Below are 27,613 nucleotides of genomic sequence, written 5' to 3' on the forward strand. Positions count from 1 at the left end.
GCCTCTGCTGACAGAGGCATATAAAACAGGCTACTCAACATAGTCAATGAAGCAGGGATTTAAATATCCCTGGCTTCATTAAAATAAAAATGGCCGCCACACTGTGCCAGCTCAGCTGATCATCAGCACAGCGCGTAAGTCAAGATGCGGATCGGTCGACAAGGGAAGCCTTTGTCAACCGCTCCCTTATGCCTCGTGAAACGGTCGACAAAGGCTTCCCTTGTTGACCGATCCACATCTTGACTCTTGTGCTGTGTCGATGATCAGCTGAGCTGGCACAGCATGGCGGCCATTTTTATTTTAATGAAACCAGGGATATTTAAATCCCTGCTTCATTGACTATGTCGGGTAGCCTGTTTTACATGCCTCTGTCGGCAGAGGCATGAAGTCTAGACATACCCTTGATGTACAGGCTCTTGTCTTTAGCTCTCCTTAATATGAATAGGGCCAAATTTGCATTCCTTGTATGTGTGGCACTGCCACTGAAGATCCACTGAAGCTCAAATTTAGAAAAACACTTGAGCATTTTCCATTGAAATCAATGGGATTTACTGGTAAATATAAAAACAACAAGGTGCCTATGGCACCTTAGAGATTAACAAAAAGTATATATATATTTTGTGGGCAAAACCTACCTTTTCAAATAAGCAAGCAGTTCACTCTCTTGCATTCCATTCTATTAAATCAGTACAATGTCCTTCTAAACAGATTTCTGAACTAGCATGTGACTTTTCAATTTAACTTTTCAATGTAACTTAATTGCTTGTAACTACCAACAATCTTTTGGAATGCTCTCCTTGCTTACCAAATCACATCAGTGATATTCTTTGTGAAGCTAAGGATGGTTTTTGCTCACTTTTCAGGAGTCTTCTGATGTTTTATTTATTGAATTATAGAGAAGCTTTTCCCCATCTCCCATCTTTGGATTGATTTAATTATCGGACATCCTATCTTAGTAAAAACCTCTAGTTAAGTGCTCAGAAGTTTTTTCAAAGCTTCATGAATAATACTATTACTATCAAAAAATTGCAGCTATATTGGAGTAAAGAATTCACAATGGCATCAACAATAACCTTGATTTCTATGAACAATGGAAACTTAAGTTGTAGAGAGGATTCTTATTTTTGCAGACAGAATTTTGCATTTAAAACATGCAATTTTTTTTAAAACCTGCCATGAATTGCAAGAAATTAATTTGCTTGCTAAAATCTGCACTAACAGAACTTGGGGCTAACCTAATATAAAATCAAGCCTTGAATTATTTCATGAGATTAACCGTTCTGCTTTTAAAGTTCTATGCAAGATATGTACAACTATCCACAGTTCAGTGTTGCACAGCACTCCCTTCAAATCTTAAATGGCGAACAGAAGTTTAGTTTGAAATGCATTCTAATAAAATCAGTAAAAATTTGATTGAACACCTATACCCGCAGGCAGCAGTGAATGGGTTAATTTGGAATACGTTTTGGACAAATAAAATGCAGAGAAAATGTTTCTTTACTTTTGCTATCTGACCTTTATAAAATGTGTAATATCTCCTAAAACATTGCTAAATTATTGAAACATGCACTGTTCTATGCCCTCACTTTCCTATTAAAACTATCTTTGGGATTGCCAACTTTCTACACAGACAGAAGTGAACACCTCTTCCTGCCCCCTACCCTGCCCCTCCTCTGAGGCTCCACTCTTGCCCTACCCCTTCTCTACGGTCCCCCCATCCCTCTGTTGCTTGCTCTCCTCAGTCTCATTCACTTGCTCATTTTCACCAGGCTGGGGCAGGGAATTAGAGTGTAAGGGTAGGAGAGGGCTCAAGTTGGGAGTGTGTGGTTGGGGATCAGAGATTTGAGGTGTAGGAAGAGGCTCTGGGCTGGGACTCACATGTTCACAGTGTAAAAGTGGGCTCTGGCTGCAGATGTGGCTTTAGGATATAGCAGGGTGCTCCAGGGTAGCACTGAAGGGTAAGGATGTGCAAGGCAGATCAGGGCTGGGCAGGAAGGTGGGGTGCACAGGAGGTTTGAAGACTCTTCCTGAGGATACAAACTCAGGGGTGGAGCTGAGGATGATGGGCTTTGGGTGCAGGAGTGTGCTCTGGGCTAAGACTGAGGTGTTTAGAAGGTAAGAGGCAGAACAGGGCTGGGCAGGAGGCTGGGGCACTGTGGGGAGGGGTGGGATGAAGGCTGTGGCTGGGCTGTGAACTCAAGAGTGGGGATGGCGATGAGGAGTTTGGGGTAGAGGAGGATGCTTGGGGCAGAGCGGATTGGAGGAGAATGAGGGCTGGGGTGGAGATGCAAGGGAACTCAAGGGTGCAGACACCAGGTGGCACTTGCCTCAAGTATTTCCATGATTCCCAGCCAATGGGAGATGCAGAGCTGGGGCTGAGGTAGCATGTGGAGCACCCTGGCTGCCCCTTCAGCTAGGAGCTGGAGGGTGGGGATATGCTGTCGCTTCTGGGAGCTGTGTGGAGCCTGACTTAGCCATCTTAATTGTACTTTTAATGGCCTGGTCAGCAGTGCTGGCCAGAGCCCCTTTTCGATCAGGTATTCCAATAAAAAAAAACAGACACCTGGCAACACAAATGGTCTTGTTAAATGTTTAGAATCATCTTGATTCCACCTGTCCAGGCCTAAAATGTCCAAATAATCAGTCTCCCTCTTCTGATATATACTTCCCCTCCCCACTCAGTACAGCAACTACTCAAGCTTCACACAAGAGGAAGATCACTCCACAGAGCATTTAATTCACAGAGCTTAACAGATTATTTTTCCTCTAAATTTAAGAAATTATCTGATCTGAGGATTATTTATACATTGTGGAATTCAAAACTGCCACTAGCATTTCCTTTTTTAACGTTTTATCCTGTGATGAAAAAGCAGCCTAATGGTTTAAAACATTTGACCATATTATGATATCATTAAAGGAAATGGAAGATCACAAAGCAAGAATATGTAAAAATATCACACCGTGAAATAATTACCCTCTGAAAGTCATATCAAGCCCACTATGCTGCAAGTACAAATAATCCAATATCCAAAATGTTTTGCAGATACATTTCTCAGGATTCACTAACTCACTGTGTGAACAAATAATGAAACCCTATGTGCTGGTTTTTATTTAAATTTAAATCTCTCTCATTTTACATTAAATGTACTTGTTCATTTGAGGATCTGTATTAACACAACAAGTGAAAGCTTGTCCTTTCCAACTCTATTCCTAGGATTCTATGAAAATACCCACAACATCAGCTAATCTTATTTCCTGGCAATACAAAGTTTCCAAGTAATTTAAAATAGCTCATATTTTTGACAGGTATTATCAATATGTTTTATGTGAGGTTCTGAAAGAGAGTCTTGCCCATTTGTCTTTTCAACTCAGGGGAAAAAATAAAAAAAATCAAGTATTTCAATAGCATTATTGCAACATACAGAAATTGGGTTTTGTTTGAAGCTGCCTTATAAATGAAACAAAAAAGTATTATAAATTGATGATAATTTACTACCTGGTAAGCTACCGCATAAATGTCTCTCTTCAAGAATCATTAAAGTATGACCTGCAGTTTAGAGCAAAGGATGAGCTATGTAGCATATCAGTATGCTGACAGAAACTAGCTATTCTGATAGAAATAATTTACATTTCAAAGAAATACTGAATCCATTATTTTACAGATCACTTTAAAAGAAATCTATTAGGCGTTAAAGTTATTACAGTCTTTCCAATGTAGAGCTAATGAAAAGACATCTAGAAAAGAGGCTATTCTATTCACTTGGAACTGTGAAATATGTCTGTGCAGGTCTAAAATACCTCAACATTGCACTCCCGGAACCATTTAAAACCATGAGTTCATTCACGTCACAAGCATGATCCCTTATGGATCTGAAAGTTTTGTGAGAATTTTATAAAAGCAGTCCATGGATTCAAACGTCTTCAGTCTCTTTCCTCTATTTAAAATCAGGTTCAAAGATTGGGTGAAGCATGGAAGGAAGGTGGATATTTAGGAAACTTAAGTTACCAGTAAGTAACCACCATTTTTTCCCCTCGAGAAATGAACATCTGACTCAGCTCCCAAACTTAAAGAGCAATCATTGCAATCCGAGCTCCATGTAGGAGCTTTACATATTTCAGAAAAGGTGATATCCTGTAAGCATATTTAGAAGCTACCTAACTTTTAGCAGAGTGACCCCTCTGCCACCATATTTCCTGTCTGAGGCCAGGTCTACATTAAGAGATAAGGTTGAACTAAGATATACAATTCCAGCTATGGGAATAGCATAGCTGGAGTTGACATATCTTAGTTTGAATTTCCACAGCATCCCCATTGTAGGAGATCCCTGGAGAGTTTCTCCCATCAGACTTCCCTTACTCTTCACAACCTGGTGGAGTACTGGAGTTGATGAGGACACAATCAGGAGTCTATTTAGCGGGTCCTTACTAGACCTGCTAAGTCTAACCCTGGGAGATCAATCTCTGCAGCATCAATTTCCCATTAAGTGACCATAGTAGTCCTGACAGTTGCTAAACAGAGATTACTTTCCCCTTGGACTATTTTCCCCTAGAACTTGTCTCCAAAGACAATAAGCAACTTCACATTTTCTAATAGTCTTTATTTTAATGAAAATAATAGCTCATACACTCTTTGGACATTAACTTACATGTGGAAATTAAGCTATATAAATTTAAGAGGCTTTTAGAGAGGAATTGGGAATTTAATATATTGATTGAGACAGAATTAGGAAAGCACCTTAAATTTAGGATGTAGGTATAGAAGTAGGTGAAACACTAACTTGCACTTTAGGGAATGCCGTTCTCACCCAGGTATTTCAGGCAGCACAGGTTTTAGTTCGGTTATCACAAATATTCTGACAAGAAAATGCTTGAGCTCTAGCACCTAACTACTTGACCCTTGCACCTTTTTGATTTCAAAGTAAGCACTGATTGCATTTATGCATTTTAGTAAATTGTATATGGAGGTCAACCTGCACCTACGTTATGTTCTTTGTTTTGAAACTCACTAAACTGTCATGCCCAATTCACCTGCTCCCATTTTGTGGCCCCAGAGACAATAAATGGGACTAGTTCAATAGCTCCCATAGAGATACAGCAGACCTCTTGTTTTAAGAGATTCTCTTGAGATGGATCCCAGAAGAGGGGCCAGATGGAGGAATAAAACAGAAGTGAATAGAAGGCTCTTTCGTGACATTCACTGTCCGCTTGTCTGATGTAAGGTACTCCCAGGAAGAAAGGTAGTAAGAGAGTGACTTTCCAAAGGAGGGGTGGTCACACAACTGGTGATCCGATGAAGTGGAATACTTGACACTGCTAATGAAGGCATCAAAAGTATCTCTTAGAGAGGGGTGAATGTAGGAATGGGAGTCACCTGTTTCTGAGCTCTAATCTTTCTCCTGAAGGCTCCTGAAGCTTAGGGAAAGTGTGCTGCTGGTAGTAGAAAGTTCTTCATTTCTGAAAAGTTTGAAATCATTTTTCAGGCACAGAAATTCCCAGTGATTGCAACATTGCCCTGCAGTTCTTGAGTATGTGGAAAAAGGAATCGTTATGCTTGTGAAAAAGCATGAGTCATTCAAACAAACAGTCTACCACTGTTTTTCAAATTTCTCTTTGAAGTCCTCACGATTGGATCAAGGGTGCTTTTCTCCTGACAGTCACTATGACCATAAACCTGGAAGCAGTATGAGATCATTTAAGGTGGCCTGCAGAGAGGTTTTTGCTATAAATTGTCCTTCAGTGATGATAGATTGGAACTGATCTTTCTGGTCTTGTAGCAAATACTCAATAAAATGTATAATCATGCACTATGCATTGAAATAATATTTTGCTATCAAGGCCTAGAAATTGGCAATATGAAATTGGAGACTGGTTGATGAATAGCTCTCCCTGCCTGTCAAATCCAGTCATTTAGTTTCCTTGTCTGACAGTGAGGCCTTAGATCATGTTTAACTGTTCCTTTCATTGGTAGCCACCACCATAAAAGAACTGGGGGTAAGGTGGGAGGAAAAAATACTCCATTCCTTTGTGTGGTGTACAGTATTTTTTTTATCTGTCCACTTACAGATCATACAATTGTAACAGGTGTTTGCCACAGGGCATATGTGGGAGATAATACCCCTTTGATAGATAGGATAATGTTTACTTAGGGATGTCGGATGTCCACCAAGGAGTGTTTGAGCTCTTCCGCCTCGGCTAGTGTTTTCTGAAGGGAATCCACTAGCCTTTTCAGGAGTTCCTGGAATGTCTTTAAATTATCCTTATAAGAGGGTAATTACCACCTTGCATAGACTTTCCAGATGAAAGTGAGATCTTCTCTGCCTGAGTAGCCTCTTCCTTTTGTACATCTTCCAGTAATGGAAAAGTGCAGGGAACTGAAGTGTGGGACATTCTGCACAGCCTTGTGGTTTATATGATACTAGTAATTTCTCCGAGGCATCTGTAGTGACCCAATGGTCTCACTAACCCCACTGGAGAGACAAGTAAGATAAAGGACTCTGGGACTGATTTCATGAGAAATCAGTGCTGTAAGTATTATCATAATTTAACTGCAGAAATACCCAATGAATTCTTTGAAATCTTTTCTTTTGATAATGTATTTTTAGAACATAAATGTACCATGATAAAGTATAAAATTCCTTCTTGTAGTAAAAAGAGTTTAAATCCATTGCACGGCAGATGTTGTTTCTCTGCAGCCATGTTTTATTTAATTTCCTTATTTAACATACATTGATTTCTGAGAGGGGTTGAAGGTGTGTATTACAAACACATCCTTCAATAATTGAAAGACCAGTGAGTTAGCTGTTAGTGGCCATTTGTGAAAGTAGTTATATCCAAACTATGAAGTAAAGAATATGTAATCCATTTATACTGTTGCTCTTATAAAGAAAATTTGTCATTTCTATTCGCAACTCTGTGAATATCCTAGTATCGTTAATCTTGAAGTGCTAGTACAGATAAATAATTTAAGATCTGAGTAGGTGGAAATTTTTCAGTGCTTTTGTTATGAATAATCAACCTAGCTTTCATGCCTTTCTCTTGAGACAATGATCTACAGTGCATTTCTTATGTCAACTGTATCAATTCATTAATTAATAACAGTTGTGTATCACTCCCTAAAAAAATTGTGGTATGCTTGAAAAAGGAAAATTGATAAGCTAAGAGCCTTTTTAATTTTAACAAATTGGAAGCTAAACATAGTACATAAAGGTCTTTTGACTTTGGCAGCAAGCTTCTGCTAAAATGCTGTGGTAAACTAAAAATTTCATAGCAGCAGAGAAAGAAGTGGAAAATTTCATAAACTAAAGTTATCAAATTAAATATTTAAATTAATAAAATCATTAGTTAAGAACTCCTGATTTAACAAATTTGAACTTGCGTGCCTTCACTCTGGAGAAGCATTAAAATTAGACTGAGGCAGGCTCCATTAATGTGGATGTACTACCTCGGACTGAGAATCCCAGGAAGAACTCTAGGGAGCTGTGGGAGGCCTCCTGGAGGCCAATTAGTTCAAATTAGTGGCACCAGAGCATCCACACTAATATTATTTTGAATGTACAAGTTTGGAATTAGCATTATTCCTCATGAAAAGCAGGAGTACAGAATTCAAATTCCACAGCCCATTATTCTGGAATAATGGGCTTGGTAGTGTGGACACATTGACTTACTAATTCAGACTTGGAGGAGGGCGGTAGGTTATTTCAGACTAAGGTCCTTGTATAGACCAGGGATATGTTCTTTGTTTCACCCTGAGATACGTTTTTTGGAGCTTCGGTGAAAGCATGTATTTCTATGCTTCAGGGTAGCACATAGCAAGCACAATCCAATCATTCTCCTGATTTGATTTTTCTTCTTTTGCATTGGAAGATTTTAATCATGCAAAATTATGAAGGAAATGCAAAGTTCTTTCAGAACTTCAGTTTCTTCTGTCAGCCTGAAATCAAAGTTCATGTCAAGTCTATATCTATAGACGTATTTATATTTTGCTCAAATGTACTTGGTTCATTTATGCTGTGAGCCCCTAAAAGTGAATGTTTTCTCCTTTTTTGGGGGGGGGGGGGAGTATGGACAAAAAAAGAGTACATTATAAAAGATATCTCTGCTATTGCCTGCTGAAAGAGAATATTCCAATAACATATCAAAAGAGAATCGTCTGATGTCTATCCTGGTATACCACCTTGACATACAAGTTAAGCCTAACAGAAGGAAGTCAAGTTTTTAGATGGCTTCTGTAAATCATCTAAGTTTTGTATGGTAAACATTTCTAAAGGAAGAAAAAAATAGGATGATATATAAAGCCTCTCTGAGCTCCATGGTGCACAGGACATTGCTGTCACTTCAGCATACTTTCAGAAGACAAAACTTATGCTCTACTATATGGCTGGCCAGAGATGGTGTCCACAGAATGCCTCCTTCCATTGGAGTGGCTATTATTGCTAAACAAATGCACTAACTACATGCAGTCAGTTGAGCATAAGGACTGAGATTTGCTTAAATCTTACATGGGGTTTAACAGAAGAGGTTCCATGAGACCTGTCACTTAGAAGAAGTTGTTATTCTCCTTGTGCAGTAATAATGGTTCTTTGAGATGTGTGCCCCCTTGGGTGCTCCACTGTAGGAGTATATCTAGACTACATGCCTCTGCCGGCAGAGGCATGTAAATTAGACATAATGACATAGTCAATGAAGCGGGGATTTAAATATCCCCCGCTTCATTAAAATAAAAATGACTGCCGCGTTGTGCCGGCTCAACTGATCATTGGCACAACGTGGCAGTCATTTTTATTTTAATGAACGCAGCAGTCAAGATGCACAACGCAGTAGTCAAGACGCGGATTGGTCGGCAAGGAAAGCCTTTGCCGACCGATCCTGTAAACCTCATTTCACAAGGTATAAGGGATTGGTTGGCAAAGGCTCTCCTTGACGACCGATCTGCATCTTGACTGCCGTGTTGTGCCGATGATCAGCTGAGCCAGCACAACGCAGTGCCCATTTTTATTTTAATGAAGCAGGGGATATTTAAATCCCCACTTCATTGACTATGTTGGTATGTCTAATTTACATGCCTTTGTCGGCAGAGGCATGTAGTCTAGACATACCCTAGGTGTCAGGCTTGTCCCGGTATCGCAGATCGGAGATCTTTTCAGCCATAGTCCGCTGGACTGCGCATGCGCGATGCGTGTTTCGTACCTTTCACGCCATTTCTGTGCGCGCAGTCCAGCTCCCACCAGTTCCTCCTGAACCTCTAATGGTCTGAAAGACATAACAAACAAGATACTCCAAAGAGGGGAGGAGGGTGGGTCGTGGAGCACCCACGGGGACACGCATCTTGAAGAACCATAGTTACAGCACAAGGTGAGTAACTTCTTCTTCTACTTCTTCGAGCAGTGTCCCCGTGGGTGTTCCACTGTAGGTGAATTCACAACAGTAGCCTAATTAAAGGAGGTGGGATTTGGAGCTATCACCTTTCTGCTGTGGAGAGAACGGCAGAGGCCACTGCCGCGTCATTCATCTGAATGTTAGAGATAACGTAATGTTTAGCAAAAGTGAGGCCGGAAGACCAAGTGGCTGCACGACAAATGTCCCATAGGGGAACTCCCTTGAGAAAAGCGGATGACGTTACCATCGCTCTTGTTAAGTGAGCTCTCAAAGAATGTGGGAGTGGCTTGCCCTGTAGTGAATAGCACTGTATGATACAAGAGACGATCAGCTTAGATATGCACTGAGCGGACAAGGAGTTGTCTTTGAAGCAGTCTGCCATGGATACAAGGAGAGTCTGAGATTTCCAAAAACTCCATGTCCTATCAATGTAGAACACCAACGCTGTGGAGATGAGGAATGTGGCTTAGGGTAGAATGTGGGAAGGACTATGGGTTCATTTATATGGAACTCCAAATTGACCTTTGGTATAAAGGATGGTAGAGGCCGAAGTATTATTGCGTGAGGGTGAATATGTTATAGGGTGGTGTTGTGGAGAGGGCGGATAATTCGCTAACCCTTCATGCTGGTCTTCGTCTTTGATATGGTGTGTAATGTTTTCTTCAATATGGTGGTGTATATATTCCGAGAGTTTAAAGTGGGGTCCTGGAATCCTTGACAGAATGGAGTACTTGATTGGTCTTTTCTGTGAAAAGACTCTGCCTGTCAAGGAGAGGTCTTTGACCTTCAACAGCTGGTCTTTCGGTACTGCTGCTTGCTGTAACCATGACATTCTGTGCATAACCACTGATGTGGCAGGGGTTCGCACTGCAGGATCTGCAGAGTCGAGGGCTATGTGTAATGCTGTTCGAGATGCCATGTACCCCTCCTGCACTACAGCTTTAAGCACCTCGCACTTATTGTCCAGCAGATGTTCCGACAGTGGGACCAATTTTGAATAGTTATTGACATTGTGATTGGCCAAGAGCACAGCATAGTTGGCCATTCTTAAGGTTAGTGGGGCAGATGAGTAGATCTTGCGTCCAAAGAGGTCCAAGTGTTCACTGTCTTTGTCCGTGTTGCTCATTTTAAACTGAGGGGCTTTAGCCCTGTGCTGTGCTGCATCCACGACCAAGGAGTTCGGTTGTGGGTGAGTAAAAAGGAACTCCATGCCTTTTGCAGGAACAAAATACTTCTTATCCACTTTTTTATTTGTAGCAAGGGTTGAGGCTGGTGTCTGCCATATATCGTCCGCTATTTCTAAGATGGCCTTGTCAAGAGGGAGGGCAACCTTCGATCTTTGGGGAAGCTGCAAGTTTCTCAACAAGCGGTGCTGCTTTTGCTGGACCTCAGATAGTTGCACCTGCTGGCTATTGGCAACTCTCTTGAACAGCTCCTGAAACTGACAGACATCGTCAGCAGGAGACGTGTCCCCAGGAAAGACAGCATTGTCAGGAGAGAAGGATGAGATGTCCGTGGGGGATTGTTCCTGTGGCTCCTAATTCTCTGACAACAAACAGCCATTAATGCTAGTATGTAAGCCTGTAACTGAATCTGTCAAAGGCCATTTGTACAAGAAAGTATGAATACCCATCTCACTACTCTGTAATAGCCTACTGTGTAATATCCTGAACTCCATCAAGTAAAATAGGCCCTGTGTATTTTTCTGAAATTGGAATGTTGACTACATCTGCACAGACTTAATTTCCCTAAACACTTAAACTTTAAACCAGTAAGTGGATTGCCAAGGGTAAACATGAAAATGACCTGCCCCCCATCACATTTGTTATAAGATTCTAGTAGTTCACTATTTGTTACTTGACACAAAAAGATTTATTTCATTATCTAATTATTGTAAACATAGTCCTTTACTTGAAAACGGAGAGGTGTGTTTGGTTTACTCTCAGTTCTCAAGAGACTTGGAGTATGTGAGAGCTCACCTCAGGCAAATCATGAATTTGTGGTAAATCAGCAGTAATTCTGTGAGCAGGTGCTTTAAAAACTATTCTAAAATAAATATCATACATGTCATAGAGTCAACAATTCACCCTTCCTGGATTTAGTTTTTATTAACACTGAAATTAACAACAAAAAATTCATTTCAGACCTTCTGCCTAGGTTTCATTGCTCCTAGGGTTTCTACCTTAGGGCTACTTTGCCTTCCCCATATATCCTCTCTCTAAGGTTACTCCCACTTTCCCTATATCCAGGTCAGTTACAAGTGACCTGCCTGCAATCAGGAGAGTACACTTAGCATTCCACAGAACAATAAACACCTCCTAATAAGATATGATATTTTAGGCAAACTGAAGAACTTGATAGTTTTCACAAGACTAGGTTCCACAGTATGAGCTTAATATACATGTTAGGTTTTAAAGATCTGGTGTATTTTTACCTAGTTTTATAAAACAGATCACCCAAATTTTCAGACTATTGTTTTACAACAAGCCAAATACTGAACAGACTGTCTAGTCAATTGATTTTAGCAACTGTTTGTCCCACAAAGAGAATCTTGATCACAAGTTCTCTCAGCCGCATCACTGATAGATTACACTGTAAAGCTATCTCAAAAGAAACAAGTTTTCCATTTGTAAACAGAATAGCTATAATACTGCCTACCAGAACTGAAGAAAGCATCACAATAAGAATGCAAAATTTCTTGTACTTATTCTAGTCTTGGAAAGTGAAGTTATATAAGGACATGTGTTCCTATAGGACGCAACATGAATCCTCACTTCAGTGTAGCTGACACTTTCTATCCCCATGAATGTATCTTTAACTGCAACTAATCATCCAAAACTAGAACATCTTTTTATTGAAAACTGGAATCTTCCTCTCAAAGATTACATTACAAAAAATAGTGTGGTCTGATTTGGCATTTTTAGATATTTTATGTCTGTGTAATTTCCACATTTCCTGAAAACGTAAGTAGGGAAGCTATTATTTGTAGGCAGAAACAAAGTCTTTTTGATGCAAAGTTTGTGTGATCTTGCACAGAAGCTATTCACCCCATACTGCAGGCCAACACAATGCTTATATAAAACTTAATTTGCTCATAAATGCTATCTGCTGGTTCTCTAAATCACCCTAGGATGCTTTTTGAACTGCTTGTTTTCTTAGGGCTCAACATTATTTCTAAAAGAAAGACTCATCTTGTGTAAATCAGTATATTTCACTGAAGTTAACAGCACTTTAAAGATTCAAACCAGCTGAGGATCTGATCGATGAGCCCCTATAATATGTCACTGTCATTCTAGCTGATCCAATTTCACTAGTTTTCATACTAATAAAGTGATGCTCTGGGCTCCCGCTAAACTCCTTCTACTGCTAGCGATTGAAAATAATATTTTAGATCTTCTTATACTCATTCTGGTAACAGTTGTTAAAGGGGATCATTTATGCTTTATTTCGTAACAGTTGCACCATAAAGTCAACCTGTATTCCAGAGACACATGTCTAACACATTGATTTTCTTTATTTTTTCCCCAAGTCTTCAGCTTCTTTAGAACACATTTACTTCTGATTTGCATGTATACTACCAAACTTCATATCTTGGCTAATGGTAAAATGTTGGATGCTGTCTAAGTACAGGCAGTTCCCGAGTTACACGGATCCGACTTATGTCGGATCCACAGTTACGAACGGGGCTTTTCTCGCCCTGGAGGACGGGAGCGGCGGGACGCCCAGATGAGCTGCGGTCCCGCCGCCCGCGTCCTCCGGGGTGAGAAAAGCTGCTCCCCGTCTCCCTGGTCTGCTGGTCAGACCAGGAAGACGTGGAGCAAAGCCGCGGAGGACGCCCGCAGCGGGACAGCCGCGGCACGTCTGGGCTGTCCCGCTGCAGGCGTCCTCCACGGCTTTGCTCCACGTCTCCCTGGTCTGCTGGGGGGGGGGGGGGGGGCGGGTGCAGCTATCTGAATCAGGACGCCTGGGGCAGAGCAGCTGGGGTGCTGCTGGGTTGCTCCAGTAGTGCCGAGGAGCGGTGCTACTGGAGCAACCCAGCAGCACCCCAGCTGCTCTGCCCCAGGCGTCCCCAAGTCAGCCGCTGCTGAAACTGACCAGCGGCTGACTACAGGAAGCCCGAGGCAGAGTTGCTCTGCCCCCGGCTTCCTGGAATCAGCCGCTGATCAGTTTCAGCAGCAGCTGACTTGGGGACGCCTGGGGTTCTTAAGTTGAATCTGTATGTAAGTCAGAACTGGCAGCCAGATTCAGCCGCTGTTGAAACTGATCAGTTTCAGCAGCGGCTGAATCTGGACACCAGTTCCAACTTACATACAGATTCAACTTAAGAACAAACCTACAGTCCCTATCTTGTACGTAACCCGGGGACTGCCTGTATAGACAGGGAATATAAGTTTTAACCATGTACAGGAAATCAATGACAGAAACAGTCACAGAACCCTCGACCTTTGATTCCTAGTAGGGTTAATGATGTAGGAGTGAAACAACCCTGTTGACACTACAGCTTCCACTGTTGCTTTCATAAATAGAGAATTATAACTGTGGAGCCTGCTACAGTAGACAAAGCTATGGAGAAAAGGAAATTACTTAACGGTCATTCTTGTTCTTTGAAAGACGTGATTATGACAGATATATATTCACCCATCTTTCTTTGCTACATAGTTATGGCCTTAGCTGTTAGGTATTTTTTATTTGGTAAAAAAAAAAAAACCTTGGTAATTGAGAACTATAAAATACTATCTATGTACCTTCACCAGTTAACTGAACCTTTTGAAGAGAGCATATCATTTATTTTGGACTGTTAGATAGATTTCAAATCTCATGACTAAGTCTTGAAACCCAAGACTGGAAAACTAGAGGGTTTTAAAACTTAGGATAGTTATCCAGAACCTTCCCTGAGTACTAAATTCACTTAAGCAAAAAGAAATAACTCCTAAATATAGATCAAATATTTATTTTTTTAGCAAAATATAACAAAGATTTAACTATTGTAAGGTACTTTAATAAAATTGCAGTATGCATTATGCATGAAAGGAGGAGAGAAAAGGGTGAAAGGAGACAGGAAAAAACAAGGAGACTGGGAAAAATTGACTAATCCGAAATCTCAAAAAGGAGGACAAAAAAGACACAAAGGGGGAAAAAAAGGCGGGGAAAGAAGTAGCAAAGGCTAATCCTTGATTTTCTAATGTCAAAGTTCCACAGCTCAACAAAGAGTTATTCACTGACGGTCAGCAGACAGAAGAGAGGATGAATGAGAGAGGAATGAGAAGGGAGCGCTGAACAGCATTATGCCTATCCTGGATCAGATACGAGAAAAAAACATTTGATAGACATGGGTACGGCTCAAACTTCACCTTGAGCCCAAAGTTATATACTTTTTAATAAAGAATTACAATGTATCAATTACTGACACCTTGCTCATACACATGCTTATAAATCTCACTCATGACAGTGAAAACTGATTATAGATTTGCTCCCAGAAATTGACTTAATCATGAATAAAAATGAAAATACAGGTTGGACCTCGCTGCTCCGGCACCCTCAGGACTGGACTGGTCCTGAATGAAGGGATTTGCCAGACCAGGGAAGGTCCCCTGTCACTGGCTTTCCAATCCTACCCTACTGCTGGCTGCTTCTGGACCTGTTGTCCCCTGGCTTGGACTCAGCCTCCAGACCACAGATGTTTCCAGACCAGAGAGTCCCAGTTTAGGAAGATACAACTTGTATAATAAATAACAATGTCATACTCCTCTAGCACCTTCAGTCTAAATCAATGGAAGTCATAGGTGTTAAGCACACAGGTATGCAAATTTGGCTGAAAGACACACTCAAAGTCACATAGGGCTTTTGTTTCAGGACTAGAAGGAGAACCTCTGTCTCACAATTCTCAGTCTTGTGTCTTACCCATCAAATCATCCTTCTTTTCATTTCTCATATCAATGTATTTACAGCACAAAGGAAATACTCTTCAATGTAAGAATCACAGAGTCATGTATGGAAGTAAACTTACATTCTTCTTCCTTTGGGTCAAGTTGTGTAACACTGACAGATAAACGGTCCACACGTTCTTGTAAGGAGTTAACCCTGAAGGAGAAACTATGTGCTTCGTTAAAAAGCTCACCAAATATATCTTCAGCATATTTACCTGAAATAGAAAAAGTTAAAAAATAATAATTCAAGAATGGCACAAGTGATCCAAAATGAATGCTTTCAAAAAGTTTGTCTTTTGAATTACTGTTATATTTAAAAGATTATTTTTAATAGCTGACATGTTAAAGATGCCAATCTTAACAAAAAACTTGTAATTACTGAATTCATTAAAATTGTTAGATAAAAGGATATAGAGAAGTAAAAGAGATTTTATTCACCTGACAATTTATTTACTAAAACGGAAATTAGTATAACAAAGACACTAATTAGTAGACCCTTAACTGGGGTAAACTGAAGTAGCTACAGAGACATTTGTGGAGCTGGGGTTATGTATACTATCTGAGGATGCAGCCCTCTAACTGGAGTAATGAATCTTTTCAAGTGTAATTAAAAATACTAAAGTAAATTTGGCAGTTATATAATCTGACAGGTTTTCTTAAACAGAAACTCAAGTATTATGTTCCAATAGGATTTATTTTGGGGGGGAGAGGATGCAGGAATGGTCTTGCTTCCAAACCTGCCCTCCAAAGTGCTTGTACATCTGCCCACAGTTTAGAATCATCGTCAACATTTATAACACGTGTACTCACTATGGGTATGTCTACACTACCCCCCTAGTTCAAACTAGGGGGGTAATGTATGCATACCGAACTTGCTAATGAAGCCCGGGATTTGAATTTCCCGGGCTTCATTAGCATAAAGCCGGCGCCGCCATTTTTAAAAGCTGGCGAGTGCGAACCCCGTGCCGCGCGGCTACACGCGGCATGGACTAGATAGTTCGGATTAGGCTTCCTAATCCGAACTATCTAGTCCGTGCCGCGTGTAGCCGCGCGGCACGGGGTTCGCACTCGCCAGCTTTTAAAAATGGCGGCGCCGGCTTTATGCTAATGAAGCCCGGGAAATTCAAATCCCGGGCTTCATTAGCAAGTTCGGTATGCATGCATTACCCCCCTAGTTCGAACTAGGGGGGTAGTGTAGACATACCCTATGCTATTATTGAAATAATTTATGAAGATATTGAATAGGACAGAATTCCAAACAGATCCCTGTAGGCCACACTCAATATGTCTTCTACTTCGAATGTGAGCCACTGATAACTACTCTCCAACCAGTTGCTGTTTCTCATCTACAAATCTGTTTTGGCAGATGCAATATTAGAGATCTCTTAGAGCAGTGGTCACCAACCAGTAGATCGGGATCTACTTGTAGATCTTTGAGCCTCTGAAAGGTGATCCTAACTGGTTTAGCCATGAGGCTATCGAGGACTAGCACTTCAGCTGCCTCTCCCCCCACTGCTGTGCATCTCCTGCCCTTTGTCTTGGAGCTGTCCCCTCAAGAGCCTCCTGCTTTTGATGCAGGGCAGGGGAAGGAAAGGAGGGGTGCTCATGTCAAGGTGCCCCCTCTCCCACCCTGTATCCTATCTCCACAGAGCAGAGAGGGGGGCACAGCAGGACTTGGGATGGAGTTTGCTGGATGTTTTTGGGAGTGGTACAGAGTCAGGGCTGGGATAAGCCTGCCTTAGTCTCACTGCACCACCACTCAGGAGCCACCTGAGGTAAGCAGTGCCCCGCTGGAGCTCACATCCCAAAACCCTGTCCCAGTCATGAACCACCTCCTGCACCCCAAGCTCCTGCCCCGAGCACCCCTGCATCCAAATGGCCTCCCAGAGCCTGCACCTAGAACCTCCCTCTGACACCCCAACCGCTTCCCCCAGGCTCAGCTCAGAGCCCCTCTCACACTCCAAATCCCTTAATCCAAGACCAGTGCCTGCATCCCAACCTTCTGCCCCAGTCTGGCGAAAATGAGGGAGGATGGAGTGAGCAGGGGCAAGGCCTCAGAGAAGGGCTACAAAGGAGGTAGAGCAAGGGTATTTGTGTTTTAGGTAGACCTTGGATTGCACTTAAATTCAAAAAGTGATCTTAAGCTTAAAAATGTTGGAGACCACCGTCTTAGGGTATGTCTACACTACAGCGTTAATTCAAGTTATTTTAATTCGAAATAGTTAATTTGAATTAAGCTAATTCGAATTAATGCATCTACACACAAAATGCAGTTTGAATTGCCATTTTGCTATTTCAAAATAGTGCATCCACACTGAGTGGACCTTGAATCGGAGTTAAGGCTGGCTGGAACCAGTTCTGGCAGGGCACTAGGTTAGGACTTAATGTGTGGGGCTGCTGCCTGAAGCTATCTGATGTCTGTGCTTAAAGGGACCCTATCCCCACCCTGAACAGACAGTTCTCAGGTTTCCCCGCTTGCTTGTCTACTTCGATGAGGGACAGCAAATCATTTGTGTCTCTGCGTGCTCTGTCTGCCCTCACTCGGGACATCACAGCACTCTGCCACAGGGAGACAGAGATGGCCCTGGGAACTCTGGTGTGTCTTGTGGATGTGTTGCCATCAGCCTGGCTGCACTTGCTGCAGGATTCCATCTGGGAGGTCCATTGGGAGGCTATCATTATCCAGCGTGCCCTGTGGGAGAGCTTCCGCCCCGAGGAGCACTAACTGTCTCCCTGGTCTGCCCCATTGGGTGCTTGTGCCCCATTCCTCCCTCAAGTCCTTCCACTTACCCCTCCTGATGTCAAATAAAAATAACACTTTTTTTCAAAAATAGAAACTCTATTTATTTAACAAAACGGCGGGGGGATGAGCCTCTGGGGAGACAAGGGAAGGGAGGCGGGAGACGGGAGAAGAGAGGGTGGGAGAGGGGAGGGGGAAAACTGGGTGCAGTAAGGGGGAAGCAAGGGAGGAAGAAGGAGGGGAAGCTCAGAGCTCAGGGGTAGGGGTCTCGTCGGGCCACATGTCTCCCAGCACGGCGGGTGCAGGGGCCTTGGCGTCCCCGGGGGAATGGGGAGGAGGGTGAGGTGGGGAGTGTGGAGATTGAGGTGGAGGGTGAGGAAGTTGAGGGAGAGGTGGTAGGGGGAGAAGAAGTGGGAAGAGGAACGGTAGCTGGGGGGGTAGCACGTGCTGCAGCGGCACGAGGCAGCATGCTCTACACCAGGGTCTGCAGATGGGTAAAGATGGCATGCCCCTGGGCAAGCAGCTCCCTCTGGAACTCCCATTCTTCCTGTGCCTGCTGCTCCATGATGCGGGTCAGAGCTCGCAGGGCCCCCAGCTGGTGCTCTTGGTACCTCTGCCGTGTTGCGGTCGTCCTGTGGAGCCCTTGGGTGCGGGATCATGTACCGGGTGTGGTGGTGCACCCTGCATGTGCACCTGGTGCAGCTGTGGAGAAAGAAGAGAAGTGGTCAGTTCTCCCTGGGGACACAGTGGGTGAAGACCAGCCATCCTCTGTGAGGTGAGGATGACCGTGCCCTGCACTGTCAGAGCTGCTATGCTTGCACAGAGGCCATGGTAAGAATGTATCACTATCCCCGGGAGTGGGAGCTTCCCCCAGACCACACCCATGCCCCTGTGCTGTGTATAGTGTGGGTGAGGTGGGGGGAGATGTTAGAGGGGGCTTGTGAAGGGAGGGCGTACTGCGGTGTCCTGCCCTGGGGTCAGGAGCATGTCAGGTCTCTTCACACATGCGTGTGGCTATGAGGCTATGGCCCCTGTGTGGCAGGCAGCTGCAGTCACCTGGCGGGGGGGGGGGGGGGGCACAGCACATGTTCACACATGCACAGGTTGCTGTGTGATGCGTGATAAGCAAGGGCCACACGTGCAGTACCTGGTCTTCCCGCGCGCGCCCCCCCCCCCCCCGGGGAAGGGGACAATGACAGCACTTACATGGTGTGGCCTCCCCGGATGACCCTGCTGACTCCTCTTCTGAGACTGCTCAGGAGTCCTACTGGCGTGGTGGCTCCTCCTCCGCGCCCTGGTCAGTGTCCTCCAGTCCTGGCTCGCTGCCCCCCCCCCCAGAGTGGCACGGACTGCACCGCTCCCAGGATGCGGTCAAGGGCGTCAAAATAGGGGCAGGTGTCTGCCCCTGCTGAGGAGCTGCCCCGAGTGGCCCTGGCATACCTCTGCCGCAGCTCTTTAATTTTCAGGTGCACCCGTGGCCTTTCTGGGCCATGGTGGCAGCTATGAGGCTGTAGATGGCCGTGTTCCTCTGTCTAGTGCGGAGATCATGGACATTGGGGGCCTGCCCCCAAACCTCAATGAGGTCCATGATCTCCTCACTAGTCCAGGAGGGAGCACGGCATCTACGATCCCTGGCTGGCTCCTGGGTGCTGGGAGACTGAGTGGGGGACGACTGGCAGGCACTGGCTGCCTGGCTCACAGTGGGGCCATTGGATCAGGAGCAGAGACTGCTGGCAGGCCTGGATCTGGCACGTGCAGCATGGCCAGAGTTTACCCCTTTAAGGGCTCCGGGGCTGGAGGAGAGGTGAGGAGTTTTCCTGGTTTGGCCCAGAGTGGACACCAGGGGAAACTTGAAAGGGCTTGAGGCCAGCTAATTCAAATTAAGAGTCTACACAGCACTTATTTCGAATTAGCTATTTCGAATTTGGAGTTACTCCTCATAGAATGAGGTTTACCAATTCAAATTAAGCGCTCCGCTATTTCGAATTAATTTCAAAATAGCGATTTGCATGTATAGATGCTTTTAAAGTTAATTCAAAATAATAGCTGTTATTTCGAATTAACTTTGCAGTGTAGACATACCTTTACAGAAATGTAGCCCCTTTTGTTCAGTAGACATTAAAATCCTAGCAAATTTACTGTACAGGCAGTCCCCAAGTTACGCGGATCCGACTTATGTCGGATCCGCAGTTACGAACGGGGTCCGTCTCCCTGGTCTCCAGCAGACCAGGGAGAGGAAGCAAAGCAGCGGAGCACGCAGGCAGCGGACAGCCCAGATGCGTCTGGGCTGTCCGCTGCCCGCGTGTTCCGCAGCTTTGCTCCCCGTCTCCCTGGTCTGCAGACCAGGGAGAGGGGGAGCAAAGCAGAGCAAAACCGCGGAGCTCGAGGGCAGCAGGACAGCCATGGCGCGTCTGGGCTGTCCCACTGCCCCCGTGCTCCGCGGCTTTGCTCTGGACGCCTGTGGTACAGCAGCTGGGGCACTGCCGGTTGGTCCCGTAGCGCCGCTCCAGGCGCTACTGGACCAACCCAGCAGCACCCTAGCTGCTCTGCCCCAGGCGTCCTGATTCAGCCACTGCTGGTCAGTTTCAGCAGCGGCTGAATCAGGACGCCTGGGGCAGAGCAGCTTGGGTGCTGCTGGGTTGGTCCAGTAGCGCCAAGGAGCGGCGGCGCTACTGGACCAACCCAGCAGCACCCCAGCTGCTCTGCCCCAGGCATCCCCAAGTCAGCCGCTGCTGAAACTGACCAGTGGCTGACTACAGGAAGCCCCTGCCCCGGGCTTCCTGGAATCAGCCGCTGATCAGTGTCAGCAGCAGCTGACTTGGGGATGCCTGGGGTTCTTAAGTTGAATCTGTATGTAAGTCAGAACTGGCATCCAGATTCAGCCGCTGTTGAAACTGATCAGTTTCAGCAGCGGCTGAATCTGGACGCCAGTTCCGACTTACATACAGATTCAACTTAAGAACAAACCTACAGTCCCTATCTTGTACGTAACCCGGGGACTGCCTGTATTTTTCTAGTAACCAACTACAGATTGGAATTTAGGATTTCTGGAGGTGAAAAGCTAATAAACCATTCTTTTGCTCTATTTAGTGCCTAATTCCAACTAAAACTTAAAGTTGACTATCCTTAAACTGTGCAGACTTTGTTTTCTATCATATGCATTTGTAGCAGGGTAAGTTATTTAAAGATGTGATCAATAAAGAACAAATTAAAACAAACTGAAATACATATGTATTATAAACTGTTTCCATTTATTCCAGATAATGCACTCTGAGACAGCATTAAAGTATTTGCTTCAACTCATGAAATATTCAGAGGCATGTAAATTAAAAATGTTTAAAAAATATCTCACATATAAAACTTTGTATAGAATGAAAAGTAAAATTCAAAACTCTGAAACCCAAATGTTTCCAGTTAGTCAGATTCTTTCTTCAGAGTTTCCTTTTATAGGTATATTTTAAGGCTACAATTTGTTTTATGTACATCATTTTAATAGATTTACAATTCACATACCCTATTAATCAGTTCAAATCACCCAACCTATTAAAGAGCTTTTGCTTATTGGATAGTCGACTAGTCACTTACATCCCTAGTCTTGGCCACAGGATACTAGATTAGATGGACCAATAGTTAGATAAACCTACTAAAGCAGATGATAACATATATTTCCCCCAAGAAATAATTTCAGCATCTGTAAAAAGCTTATTTTGAACAACTTTCGAAAAGTACCTAGTTGACTGGATATACGTAGTACATTTGCCATTTTCTAGTGAATCTTCCTTTATGTGCAAATAAAAATACTTCAGTCCTGTAATACTAGTGGCATCTTTTGTGTTCTTCCTATTAGCATTTGTTTTCACTAATACAGTACAAAAGTTACACTAAAATTTTACAAGCTTTGTTCTTAGGGGAAAATTCATTATCCAGAATATCTCATTCTCCTTCCATTTGCTCTTTTTCTACCTTCAAAGGGGATATTCATGGTGATCCTCCAGTCAGAGAAAGAAATGTGAACGTTGCTCTCTCTGGTGTCAGTCAATGCCACTCTGTGAGACACTCACATGAAATCACTTGAAAGTGACTTAAGGTGCTTTCTTACTACAGAGTCTATATGTGCTGTGAAACAGCCTTTTAAAAAGAATTCCTGAACTAGGGACGGAAGAATCCCAAGCATTGTTACAGGCTGGGGACAGACTGGCTAAGTAGCAGTTCTGCAGAAAAGGAACTGGGGCTTACAGTGGATGAGAAGCTGGATCAGAGTCAACAGTGTGTCCTTGTAGCCAAGAAGGCTAATGCATATTAAGTTGCATTAGGAAGAGCACTGCCAGCAGATCTAGAGAAGTGATTATTCCCCTTTATTAGGCTCTGGTGAGGCCACATATGGAGTATTGTCCAGTTCTGGGCCCCCACTAAAGAAAGGATGTGGTCAGATTGGAGAGGGTCCAGCGGAGGGCAACCAAAATGATTAGGGGGCTGGAGCAGATGACCTATGAGGAGAGGCTGAGGGATTTAGGTTTGTTTAGTCTGCAGAAGAGAAGAGTGAGGGAGGATTTGATAGTAGCCTTCAACTTCTTGAAGGGAGGTTTCAAAGAGGATGGAGAAAGGCTGTTCACAGTAGTGACGGATGGCAGAACAAGGAGCAATGGGCTCATGTTACAGTGGGGGGTGGGGTGGTCTAGATTGGATATAAGGAAAAACTAATTCACCAGGAGGGTAGTGAAGGACTGGAATGGGTTACCTAGGGAGGTGGTGGAATCTCCATCCCTAGAGGTTTTTAAGTCTCGGCTTGACAAAGCCCTGGCTAGGTTGATTTTGTTGGGATTGGTCCTGCCTTGGTCGGGGGCTGGACTGGATGACCTCCTGAGGTCTCTTCCAGCTCTACGATTCTACACGATTTGAAATATGCCAGGAATAATATGATGAAGAAGGAAAATCTGGCACCTCTGCTATTTTTCACTGTTAGAATTATAGAGCAAACACAAAACAGTAAATCCTCTGGAATTTTAGACCAAAATATTTTTCCACCTAGTATCAGCAGGGAGAGATGAAGAGCTTGCTTTAGGCCACGTTAAGTTTCAGTTGACAGATGCTGGACAAATGCTAGGAGATGTTAGAAACACTGGGCTAAGATTTAGCTTGATTAGAGGGAGACCGATCCAGAGAAGAGAAGTAAAGAGGGCTGAGGGATTCTATATTTGCATGTTTCTCTAGGGCTCTGTTGCATTTCTACAGCTTAGGTTCTAAACACTCATTCAAAATACCCATAATGCAGGATCTGACTTCGCTTGTGTTGTTTTTGTTTTTTTTTATTGTAAAGCACTTAGGCTGTTTTGTAGATGAGTGTTACTAATCTGTCCTCTTTCTAGAATTCTAAGGAGGTTAAGTGAATGTTTTTAAAGACTCAGAGGGGTATCTATGTTAGTCTGTATCTCCAAAAACAATGAGGAGTCCTGTGACAACTTAGGCCTGGTCTCCACTAGGGAATTATTTCAAAATAACTACCCTTACTTAGAAAAAACAAGCGGAGCATCCCCACTACCAAGTCCATTATTTCAAAATAAGGGGCTGTTTATTTCCAAATAATAACTCCTGCTTTCCCTGAGGAATAATGCTTATTTCAAAATAGTTATTTCAAAATAGCGGTAGTGTGGATGCTCCATTGCTGCTATTTCGAAATAACTACTTCCCAGAGTCATTCAAAGTAATTACTCCCCAGAGCTTCCTGGGGTTCTAAGTCGTGGTTGCGCGTCCACCATTAGGAAGCCTGCCTTGGACTAATCTGAAGGCTTCCCTGTAGTGTGGACATGCTATTTTGAAATAATTATTTTGGGAGTTATTATTTTGAAAGAGGAACTTACTCACCTTGTGTAGTAACAACGGTTCTTCAAGATGTGTGTCCCCGTGGTTGCTCCACTGTTGGTGTTGGGTCATCCCAGCACCCACAGATTGAAGTTTTCCTTAGCAGTAGCTGGCCGGACCATGCATGCGCACCAGGCGCCTCATGCTGTTCACACCTTTCTCTCAGCAGTTTCACTCTGGCTTCCGCCAGTTCCTCATGTCCACCTGAGTATCTGAAAAAAATAAGTAAGGAACAGAGACTCTGAAGCAAGGAGAAGGGAGGGTAGTGTAGCACCCATGGGGACACACATCTTGAAGAACTGTTGTTACTGCACAAGATGAGTAACTTCTTCTTCTTCAAGTGATGTTTCTGTGGGTGTTCCACTGTTGACGACTTTGTAGCATTACTCAAAAACACAAGGTAAGCGGATCTCATAGTCACCATTTGATAGCTGATGATAACACTGCTGAGGCTACTGATGTATCGTTAGTGAGGTGTTGAGAGATAGCATTATGCTTCATGAAAGTATGGTGTGAGGACTATGTGGCCGCACAGCAGATGTCCCAGAAGGGAGCTCCTCACAGGAAGGGTGTGGATATTGCTACAGCTCTTGTGGAGTGAGCCCTTGGTGCTCCAGGAAATGGACTGTTTTTCAGTGCATAGCATTGGGTGATGCAAGAAACTGAATCTGGATATGTGTTGTGATGAAATTGGCTTGCCCTTGGAGCATTCCGCTATGGAGACTAGTAATCATTGCAACCTGCAAAAGGATCAGGTTCTGCCTATGTAAAAGGCAAGTGCTCTGCATGTGGCAAGTGCTCTGTCACAATGCATGTGGTTTAGGGTAAAAGGATGGAAGAACAATGGGTTAATTAACGTGAAAATCAGAGGACTGCCTTCGGTACAAAGGAAGGATGAAGCCACAAAATCACATTGTTGTTACTGAATGTAGTATATGGTGGTATTGCCGTGAAAGCTGCCAGTTCACTGACTCTGCATTATGGCTAGTAGAAAGACCACTTTGGTAGTCATCATTGATAGAGGACAAGTAGCTAGCGGTCTGAATGAGGGTTCGGTAAGAGTGTCCAGCACCATCTCAAGATTCTATATCAATGGTGGTGCCCTTTGTGGTGGGTTGAGGTTGAACAATCCTTTGATGAATCTCTTTGTGATAGGGTGTGCAAATACTGAGAACCTGTCTACCGTGTGGTGAAAGGCAATGATTGCTGTCAGATGAACTCTAAGAGAGGCCAGGACTAGACCAGATTGCTTTAAGAAAAGGATATAGTCTAGAATTTCATATAATGGTACTGAGTATGGATTGAGTTGTTGGTTGTTAAGCCGGGACACACAGTCTGTGCCATTTTTGAAGGTAGGTGGACCGTGTAGTGTGCTTCCTGCTATGCATCAACATTTCCTTAACGTGGTCTGAGCAGAGCATTTCAAATTCTTGGAACCAACAAGAAGCCAAGCTGTCAGAAGCAGAACATGGGGCTGGGGATGCAACAGAGTGCCATGGTTCTGAGTCAATCAACAATTGTGTTTGGGGAGGGGATAGGGGAGTTGGGGAGACATCCGAAAGAGACAGGGAAACCAGGTCTGTTAGGCCTGAGTATTACTACCACCTCATCTCTGTTGATCTTCTTGAGGACTCTTGGGATGAGAGGAGTTGCTGGGAATGCATAGAGTAGAGGTCACTTCCAGTTGAGGAGAAAAGCATCCCCTAGCAATCCCAGGGCCACTCCCACCCTGGAGCAAAATTGTGGGCATTTGGCGTTCTCACGGGAGACAAAGAAGTCTATTTGGGGAAATTCCCAACGACCTAAGTTAAGTTGGAGTACTTGGTGATGTAACTTTTGCTCATGGCCTGGTGCAAAGTGCCTGCTCAACGTGTCCACTGTGACGTTGTTGATATCAGGTAGGTATGATGCAACCAAAGTCACTTTGTTGCGGATGAACCAAATCAATAGAAGTACCACTTTGGCACACAGGAAATGAGAACGGGCACCATCCTGATAATTTATATACTACATTGTTGTCTTGTTGACAGTAAGTATCCTGAGAGTGGTGTTGTAAATGCGTGCACAGAAGTGCTTGCAAACATTGGCTATTGCTCTCAATTTCAGAAGATTTATATGTAGTGCTGTTTCTCTGGCAGACCATTGATCCTGAGCGAGATGACCATCAAAGTGTGCACCCCAACCCAGGAGGGAGGCATCTGCGGTAATCTGCATCATGAGCTGATCTCGGTGGAATGGGACCCTAGCTAGTAGATTGTGTGGGTCAACCCACCACTTGAGGGAAGCAACCATGTTGGGTGGAAGAGAAATGTATTTGTGGATATTGTGCCTTGATGGGGTGTATATATAAAGGCCAGCCAATGTTGGAGGCATCAGAAATGTAGTTGTGCATGATGTACTACATATGTTGTTGCTGCTATGTGCCCCATAAGTTGGAGGCAGGTAAGTACTGGCACCATAGGGCTTATGGTGACAACAGCAATGAGATCTTGTATCATCTGGAACCTTTGCATCAGTAGGTAGGCTCGCACTGTTGCAGAGTCTAATTGGGCGCCTAAAAAGTCCAGAGACTATGTTGGCTGAAGCACAGATTTCTGATTGTTGATGATGAGTGCAAGGGATTAGAATACCTTTCTTGTTGTATTTGTCATTTTTCAAGCTTCCATGAGGAATGGGCCCTTTTTTTTAGGCAATCCTTGAGATAAGGGAAGATCATAATGCCTTGTCACTGTAGGTATGCTGTGACCACTGTGAGTGTCTTTGAAAACACCCTGGGTGTGGACGAGAGGCTAAAGGGCAGAACACGATACTGGAAGTTTTCTGATGCTATTGTAAATCATAGGAACTGTCTGTGAGCAGGATGGATGTTGACATGGAAATAGGCATCTTGTAGGTCGAGGTTTGCAAACCAGTCCCCCTCATTCAGCACTGGGATTATCAATACCAAGTTAACCATTTTGAACTGAAGGTATCAGTTGAGTGTGCGAACGTCGAGAATGGGCCTCCAACCATCCATCCTTTTCTGTGTGAGAAAGTGGCGAGAATAGAATTCCTTGCCTCTGAACTCATCTGGTACCCTCTCAACCACTCCATGGAAAGGAGGCAATGGACCTCTTATTTTAACAGGTCCTCGTGAGAGGGATCCCTGAAGAGGGACAGGGAGGTTGTGGGGAAGGATGTAAACAGGATGGTGTAACCAGATGCCGCAATCTCAAGGACCCAGCAATCCAACGTAATGGTGGCCCGGCAGTAATAGAGTGGTCTCAAGAGGTGAAAAATGGGAACCTGGTCCTGGCGCGAATGTGTAAGGGGAAGATCTTGCATGCCCTCCACCAATGCCTCAAATCTGCTGTTTGTTTGCCTGTTGATTAGCGATGCGGATGTTTTGCAGACGTCTCCTGTGAGGGTGCAGTCTCTCACAGGATTGGTTGAACCCCTGTGTTGATATCAAGAATATGAAAAATCACGGTGCCTCTAGTAGGGTGTGTAGCATTTCCGGCGATATGATGGTGTGTATATGCCTAATGTACACAGGGTAGTTCTGGAATCTTTACTTGTGTGGAGGACCTCATCAGTCTTTTCTGTAAACAATTTCTGTATGTCAAATGGGAGGACCTCTACTTTAGACTGTAGCTCTCTTGGAGTGTCAACCAGTAGTATCATTATTATTGAGGTTGTGGTGAAGCGTGCTGCTGTGTCAGCGACATGGAGA

At 43.8% G+C, this 27,613-nt stretch overlaps 1 protein-coding gene across 8 annotated transcripts in view; it reads right to left on the reverse strand.

Moving 5' to 3' along the window:
• Nucleotides 1–27,613, reverse strand: part of WASF1 (WASP family member 1) — a 192,436-nt gene that overhangs the window by 16,029 nt on the left and 148,794 nt on the right. For all 8 annotated transcript variants that reach the window (XM_075923109.2, XM_075923102.2, XM_075923105.2 and 5 more), the window contains one exon: nucleotides 15,383–15,517. Coding sequence is in view for 7 of the 8 variants with exons in the window: in XM_075923102.2 (XP_075779217.2) it covers nucleotides 15,383–15,517 (135 nt within the window). In the remaining variant the exon portion in view is untranslated. The remainder of the gene's footprint in view (nucleotides 1–15,382; nucleotides 15,518–27,613) is intronic.

The sequence above is a fragment of the Pelodiscus sinensis genome, chromosome 3, assembly GCF_052426305.1.
Source record: "Pelodiscus sinensis isolate ZL-2025 chromosome 3, ASM5242630v1, whole genome shotgun sequence".
Lineage (NCBI taxonomy): Eukaryota > Metazoa > Chordata > Testudines > Trionychidae > Pelodiscus > Pelodiscus sinensis.